The sequence below is a fragment of the Vollenhovia emeryi genome, unplaced genomic scaffold, assembly GCF_000949405.1.
Source record: "Vollenhovia emeryi isolate VEMERY1.0 unplaced genomic scaffold, V.emery_V1.0 DF940570.1, whole genome shotgun sequence".
In the NCBI taxonomy this organism is placed as follows: domain Eukaryota; kingdom Metazoa; phylum Arthropoda; class Insecta; order Hymenoptera; family Formicidae; genus Vollenhovia; species Vollenhovia emeryi.
This window is the reverse complement of record NW_011965796.1, coordinates 1-8,176: the sequence shown is the minus strand read 5'-3', so window position 1 is coordinate 8,176 and position 8,176 is coordinate 1. Positions and strand designations below refer to the sequence as shown.

At 43.3% G+C, this 8,176-nt stretch overlaps 1 protein-coding gene across 2 annotated transcripts; it reads right to left on the bottom strand.

Moving 5' to 3' along the window:
- Positions 1-391: 391 nt before the first annotated feature.
- On the bottom strand, positions 392-8,107 carry LOC105555892 (double-stranded RNA-specific editase Adar-like). Of its 2 annotated transcripts, none has more exons than XM_012002936.1 (8): positions 7,738-8,107; positions 7,037-7,122; positions 5,290-5,353; positions 4,383-5,192; positions 3,908-4,293; positions 3,488-3,782; positions 3,211-3,404; positions 392-3,093 (listed from the first exon to the last, which is right to left on the bottom strand). In XM_012002936.1, the coding sequence occupies exons 2-8, from the start codon at positions 7,106-7,108 to the stop codon at positions 2,995-2,997; spliced, it is 1,920 nt and encodes a 639-aa protein (XP_011858326.1). In that variant the 5' UTR covers positions 7,109-7,122; positions 7,738-8,107; the 3' UTR covers positions 392-2,994. The 2 variants fall into 2 exon arrangements, with proteins under 2 accessions (XP_011858326.1, XP_011858325.1); XM_012002935.1 differs by lacking the exon at positions 7,738-8,107 and adding an exon at positions 7,241-7,522.
- Positions 8,108-8,176: the final 69 nt, after the last annotated feature.

Sequence of the window (8,176 nt, the reverse complement as noted above, 5' to 3'; positions counted from 1 at the left end):
TACACCCTGTATGTATATATATATATATATATATATATATATATATGACAAGGGAAGGCATTGTCCGTGGATGTTTCAATGAGTGTTATAATATTATATAATTCTCTTTTTCCATATGCAGATTACCCTTCAGGATACATTCATATACCTGTATATTTTTTCTCCCCAAAAATTTTGTTTTCAAGAAAAAATATCGAGATATTCTGTACATGGAGAATCAATAGAGATGAGTATTGACGGGTACAGCATTGAAGCATCCTCTCTGCAGACAATACTACACTTACTCGCGCGATATAGCGCACATTATTAAATAATCCTTTCCGCCGTCACTATTGAAAACCTGACTATGTCGTTCTTTCGACGAAACGTATCTATTAGAAAAACAGACGAGGAGAAGACAAAGCAAAATTTATTGAGCTGTTGGTGCGTATTGCGCTTGGCACAAATACACGACTGGTATCACATATTGACTGCAACGTACGCGAGCCAAACACCAATAGCGTCTCTCCGAATGCAGCCTTAGTCGCTGCACGCAATCTGTTTTACGGGAATGAGAAGCACGCGAAACAGAAGACAAATGGAATGCATCTCGCGTTTAGAAAAAATAAACAAATGAACTGCTCGGACGCGATATTTTAAATGCTCCGACAATCTAAATGTGAGTAATTCTAAATGTAAGTACATCGGCTCATTATACATTTGCTGAAAAGCGTAAAAGAAAAATAGGTTCAATGGTCACCGTAAAATTGATTGCGTGTGCGGCATACGCTTAAAACTAAAAAGATGTCGTTTCTCTCTAATACAATTTTTTTTAAACAATCTCTATCTGAAATAATACTTTATGTTTCGCTAAACGCTAACACCTACACATACACATAAAGTACTATAGTTTTTGGTATTCTTTTTTTTGGTATTCTTTTGCATTAACTTAAATTTCACTAAATAAGTTCTATATGCAAAACTGGACCAACGCGGGCAGTGTGTCACTACGGCAGAATTGTACTGATAATACTGGCACAGTGAGGCAATGACCTTAGGATTCTCCCTCTAAATATATGAATACTTATTTACCTGGAAAAGTATGTAACCGTTCACGTTGCGTACGTAATTATTATCGTGTTCTTTTTACATCAATCATCAATCACTTCCGTTCCTTTAACTCCTATACACGTATTATTTAAATACGTCCCGAAAGTATACATCCCCAAAACCAATCGCTACATTGAACCGACTGCGGACAGTTGCAGATTACTTATACATACAAGTCCTAGTTTACATCGGATAAAATTCTGTCATAGGATTAAAAAAAAGTGCATGTGCTCTAAGATAATACATGTTTTATCATTCATTGCCTCGCGTTTTGCAGCTAGCATTCGAAACACTAATTCCTACGTGAGATCGAATGAATTTTTAAACCTTGTTGCTCGCGAAGAATATGGCACAGTAAGCGGTGGTGAAGCGTCGTACGTTATTTTAAGTGCGTTATTTCATTTTATTAAAAAAAGATAAAATGTTGCACGATCATGCACCTTTTTTACAAGTATACCTCGATAAAAATTTATCTGATCGACATAAACTAGGATTGTGCAGACTTTACGACGAAACACGAATAGCCTTTCGATCCTGATATTAAAATATTATACATGTGATGAGTTTTGTAAAATTTGCCGTTGAACATTTCTGCCTAACATTTAAACAATGGTCTTTGCTGAAAATATTTCTGTCTAACATTTAAACAATGATCTTTGCTGAAAACATAGCGGAAGGTAATATGTAAAATTACATCTCCGAATTTACAGCGAAGATTGCATCTCCGATTCTAGCAAGGATAAAGGGTAAATAAGAATATTATAAATTGCTGCTGTAATGGAAAATTGCAATTGTTACGCAAGTGCTCATGAGAAATTCTGTCCCGTCTTTTTCACCGAACTGTGCAACGATTACTTTTTACGATTAAGACCCATTCCAGATCTGAATCACAGCCGTTGAGGATTCAAAGTGCAACTTAATTCGTTGCTACGATATCTAAATGTCCTACAAAAAGATCCCAGATAGCATTTCGTTAACTCATAAATAATTAAGTTCCGAGTCTCGGATGCCTGGACATAGAAATACGCAATATCGTGACAGACGCCGTTAAATTTGCATGCACACTTACGCAAAGATATGTTCATTGTGTATGATACATGGATGTTCGTGTCACGCGTTTAAGTGCGTATTAGATGTAATTACATCAAGCGACAAATTATAATTTTGTTGAAAGAAAAAAAATTATAAGAAATTGAGATTAAAATTTGCGTATTTCTGACATAGAATGTTATCTGGGGACATCGTAGGTACAATGCATTCATATATAAGACACTAATGTTGCCTCTTAAAACTAGTTTTAATTCCAAACTATTATATTTAAAATCGTAATCGATTAGCCTTAAAGCCTATGTAAATATGTTATGCAAATAGGGAAACAAAAGTAAAAATGTTGGAATGATAACAGTGACGAAATTGTTGATTGCACAAAGAAAAAGATTATTTGTACTGATTCATCAAATAGCTGTTTCGTATAATGCGGCAAAGTTAGAAAGGTTTCTGGTGAAATTAGAAAGTTGGTGAGAAGCAAATACGTTACGAGTCACGCTAACACTAAGAAATCCTGTGTAGATATGTGCTGAATTGATCTTTCGTCAACAATTATTGCTATTAACAAGTCAAAATAATATACAGTCCAAAGCCCTTTGGTGCGCGAAATCTTCCTATCGACTACAACGAAATTATTAATTATCGATAATTCGTAATACACTCTGAACACGGTAAATATATCGAGATCATAGGGCGCAAAAGAACACATGCGCGAGATCCTACGATTTATGCTTTACTGATACCAAATTCTGCCATATCATGACACGCTGAACGAGCGATCTATTTTGCACTAGGAACTACAAAATCAATCGATGGGCTTTTTACGTTTTTCGTTACGCTATTATTACTCTGATTTAGTCAGATATCGATGTCGAACGTGTCTTGCTCACACGGCTTTTTCACCCAACTTCCAAGCTGTGCTTTCATAAAAGCATCCTTCAATTGATGCTTGGCAAGCTACCCAAGAAAAAAAAACAACAGCATATGATATATAATGAAATATATATCGGGCAATGACTAATATTTTATACGTCTGTATATACGTGTTATTGTTTAAGATGCAAAATTACTTACCGAGTAATCCTGTACTGAGCACTTTGCCATGTTGTACTGGCGACAACTATCCTTGTCAACATCGTTTATAGTCGGAAGTTTTTTACACAAGAGAGCAAAGAACCGCCTGAAGAATGCTTGTTTAGATATTCTAGAAGGTTTCCCCAGTTCATCTTTGCCAGTCGTGCAATTTATAACTTCGGCTTCGCTTTGTCCTAAAATGTAACAAGAAAAATAAAATTTGTTCATCTTGCATGGTTCTTTTTTCTGTAAAAGATGAAAGAATATATGCACAAACCGATTGTCCAATTGACGCTGTAATTAGGCGCTTTTCCAGGTTGCCTGACCTCAGAAGATGTTATTAGACTCATTAACGGTTTATTAAGTCTATACGGCGGAGGCAAACCCTGTATAGTCTTTTCAATGCGACCGCACACCGCTCTATACATATGACTCGAATGCAAGAGACTGCCGAGGACAATGCTGTGGAAGTAAATTGGCTCGATGAAGTGGCTTAAGAGTGCACCCTGCACACCAAGTACGTTCCACCGAGCTATTTTGTCCGAACACGACATCGTCAGCAGTCTTTGACCCTTTAATTCAAGTCTCAAATTAAAATATCGATAAAAGGCAGTCGGGATAAACTTATAAAATCGTGCGTTTGTGAACAAGGCAGACGCACGTTGGTGCGTTCGTCTTAAGCACAAATGGTACGTACCATCATTACGCCATCCCAGGTTTGAATACCCTCGTTACTTTTTACAGGGATAGTCCCTTCGCCGGATTCTATCTTCGTACGCAATTGACCTCTGGCTCGTCTATTGGGATGTTTGTCTATGGAGTCGTTGTCTTCGTGAGGTGAGAAAATTCTCGCATCGCCGCAGGGGGCGGTATTGATGTACAAATGAAACTCGATGCCCTGCTTCAATTTGAATCCCTTTTTGGCTGGCTCGAGAATGGACTCAGCGCCCTTATCTTCAGTGTGGAGTTCCAACTGTTTGTAAAGGTATTCACAGAGGCACCGTCGCGCTACCACTTCCGCGTGGCAATCATTTAGAGCACCGCCAGTCTGGCTCAAATGATCACCCGAGATGCATTTCGTACCTTAAAAGAAGAAAAAAAAAAGACACTCGAGTAGATGCTTAATAGATGTGATCCGTTTTAGTCGAACGTGAGATAAATGTCCGTCTTACCGGTGGTGACACATATCAGTTCCGCCTCTTGTCCCTTCGTTATTACAACACCAGCCAAGACCTTACGTCGCGCGTGTTGCGGTTTGCTTTGAATAAGTTCGCTGAATTTCTGGTTAACCATTCTGCCGATTTTATCGGTCAGCATTTGCGGCAAGGACATTTGTTCTTGCGAAGGGTAGGAGTTGACGCGTATGGGAAGCGGCAAACCAAATGAGGAACTGTGGACGTTTCGCAATTTCGCTAAAGCGGCCTTACTCGCCGCGGCTTTCGCCAGTTTCTTACTCGGGCCCGTTCCTTCAAACGTCTCGTTGTTAATAGATAGCGATATTGTAAACTTTGCGTAACTCTCCCCGTTATCGGATATACAATTATACGTGACGCCCGGATACAATTCGTTAATCAACGCCACTGGACCTTTATCTAAGAACTTATTAGTATTCTTTGGCTCTTGCGTTTTAAATGCATTGACAAGATGATTATCACGTTCCGTCACGTCGCTCGTGAAATCTGGCTCAAGAGGCACAACAGACTGGCAAGTATTGATAGCTTGGTGAACATCGGGCACATCTCTGAACTGGACGATGTTCCGTAAAGCAAGTTCAGCAGCTGCGTGCTTTGCCATCTTCTTGGTGCGGCCTTGCCCTTCGTACGTCTGGCCATCGATCTGTACCGCGATCGTGAATAACGGAGCATGTGTGGGTCCAGTCTGACCCACTACTTTGTACGTGGCTCCGGTTTTTAGCTCGTTTAATGCACATACCGCATTTTTCGGTTGTGGATTTTTATGACGCTTCTTCGTGCCGGTAATATCTAATTAAGTAATAAATTTAAGTCGGTTGCCTTCTCGTCATCAAACAAGCTTTCGAAAGTTCAGGATTCATTATATGTATGTAACAAAATTACTTACCATCTAAATCTACCTCCGCGCTTCTCTTGAGAACATGAGACTTTGGTGAATTTCCCTGCCCCATCTGAAAGACACAAATTTGTAAGATAACAATTGCAACTATCACACATACCACCAACAATATGTGCGTCATCTTAAACCTCCGCGCTAGATTTTCTGATTCGCCTCGCATCAGTACGAGAAATCATAGAGAGCAACATTTTGTCGTTAAAACTTGTAACGTTGCTTCAATCTTACAAAGAGGATCAATTAATCTCTCATGAAGCGAGCTGGATACGTGTTTTAAGATTCACGCGTACGCGTAATCCGTGTACACAGATAGGTGTATTTCACTTCATTTGCGTGCACCTGCGTACGTGACACGTCTACTCGAAGATCCGTGTATGTGCGATGCGTGTGCAAATATTTATCAAAATTTGATGAAAGATCTCCATGTCTGCATATGTCGTTCGACATATGTACACGCATAATTCCAGCATTCCAAGTTTTATCCAGATTTTGTCACATAATTCTCTAAATATTTCTCTATCACGAGACACGGTAGTGTCTCGCGCCAAGTGTAAGCGCAGCTAGTACTGCGTTGATATTGTACACGGCTACACGTTCACATACGTCACATACACGGACATTCGTGTACACGCGTCACGTTCACGAATATTCGTGAACACGTGTTCACGGATCCGCGTAAATGAAGATTCTTTAAATTCATACACACTGCTTAAAACACGGATAAGTTAAAAACACGGATCACACGTGCAGTCTAGTACGCGTGTACTAGGGAGCTCCACTAGAAACATTCTATTTTACATAAGCAAATCAAAACGCTTAAAAAAATTTGTCGACAATTTACGATTGTCCAATGTATGTACAATTTATCGACTTGCACACTTTAAACGTATTTACTGGCTACAAAATAGAATGTTTCTAGACGCAAAGAACACATTGTAGACTAGCCTTCACTTTAGGACACAAACATGAATTAAACTAGGACTAAAGTTAAGCGACGTTTGGTGAAACTAAGCCCCCCCAAGGATCTTAGACCCGGAAAATACCTCCGACTCGACGATTCTCACGCGCGTGTCTCTCTTTCTAGATCTTTCGTGGGCCTCACGCTTCGTTCAATGAACAGCCAAAGCGGAGTAGCGTCTCGCAGACACAACGTTCTCAATCTCAAGACACTCTCCGCACGCGAACTTTTATATCTCAGGTATTTGCAGATTTTAACGAACTCGTCCGTTGCATTTTACCAAGAGCATGCGAATGTTAAACGCTTTTGATCCCCCCGTACTTCGGATTGATACAGGAAAGCCGTCTATTACACGAGTAGATTTTCGCCATTCAATTTCAATCGCAAGTATTTTTTTTCGCAACGATTACACGATCCAACGATCAATTTTCCACTAAACAGATTTCTCTCCGTGGGCAGTGAATTAATGGTGGAACCAACGGACGATGCCTGTCGACTTAGCAGGAACCTCGCTATCTCATATTAGGAGTCTATCTCATAATAGGGGACTTTCCTCTACGGAAAGGAAAAACACCAATTAATACGGAGTGACAGAGGAGAAAAATGATTCGGACAAACGAGAGGAGCCCGCGACTCCCATCGCGGGCTGCCCGTCGTCCGATCCATCAATTCGATTATCCATCTCGAAGGTATTTCTCGCTAACAGGTGGAGAAGGTACCGTGTCCCTCTCTCTCCCCGCTAGCGAGCCCCGTAGTCGGGTAAAACTCGCGAGGACTCACCTGTGCCGCGTGACCGCCGCTCGGCGAGTTCTCCGACGACGACGAGAGCGTGTTACCGTTAGCGGGAGTCATGGACGCGCCGCATTCTGAAACGAGAGAAACCACCGTCAGTCGTGCGAACACGCGGGGTTACGCACCACCACTTGCGGCGCGAGCGAGCGAGAGAGTGCATCACGGTCGAAAATCAATAGAGCCGTCCCGTACTTGTCGGAGTGCTCGATTGCTGGTTGTTATTCAGCAACGCCAGTCCGTTCGACATGGTGCGCGCTTCCTCGGTTCTCCCCACGGCGCGCTCCACGGGTTCGGACGTGAAAGGAGAGAGACACAGAGAGAGAGGATCGGGGTGACGTTTTTAAACTCCGGCCGGGATGCGCGTGCTTGCTCTCCCCTTCACGCGCGTGTCGGTGCGTCCTCAAGCGCCTCGGCCCCGCTCACTCGGGCGTCCCGAAAATCCGCAGCGCCATTGCCATTTTTTTTTCGCATAATCGACCTAACCTGACGCCCTCCGCCTCCCTACCCGCGCGACGCCGCCCGCGCCCCGCGAGAAAAACCGCAGCCCACTTCCGCGAGGATGACGACGTTGTCGCACGTGTGTACACTACACGCCGGGACGTTGCGTGCCGGAACGCTTCGCACGGGACGCGGTGTACGCGCGTGTGCGTGCACGTAACTCTGTCACAGCGAGAGGCTCCCGCACCTACCTCTACGTCGCTAGAATTAAGAGTGGCGTTCCTCGCAGAGCGCTGCAAGCGGTATCCCTGCACAGTGCGCTCCCTGCGCGTCGGAGAGGGAGGAAGGGGCGGCGGAGAGCGGAGAAGGGGTGCGGGAAAGCGTGCGAAATTGACGAGACGAAGGAATCTCCCCGAGCCACCGGACGTCCGTCTTCGCGGCGTAGAGAGGGAAGTCGCCCCTTTCCAACGCGGAGGGAAGAGAATTCAAGGAGACCGCGCGTCGCGATTCCCCGCGACTGATCGCCACGTGCCACGACCGGTTTTCAGGGAGGTTTCGCGCGCGGGGGGTGGTGGTCGTTTCCTGAACGCCAGGCGTTCGATCTGGCACGAGAGCCGTTGATTGGGAAATCTCGCGGCTCCCGACGAAGGGCACGCGCGATAACGTCCCCCCCCCCCCACCCGCCTCCGT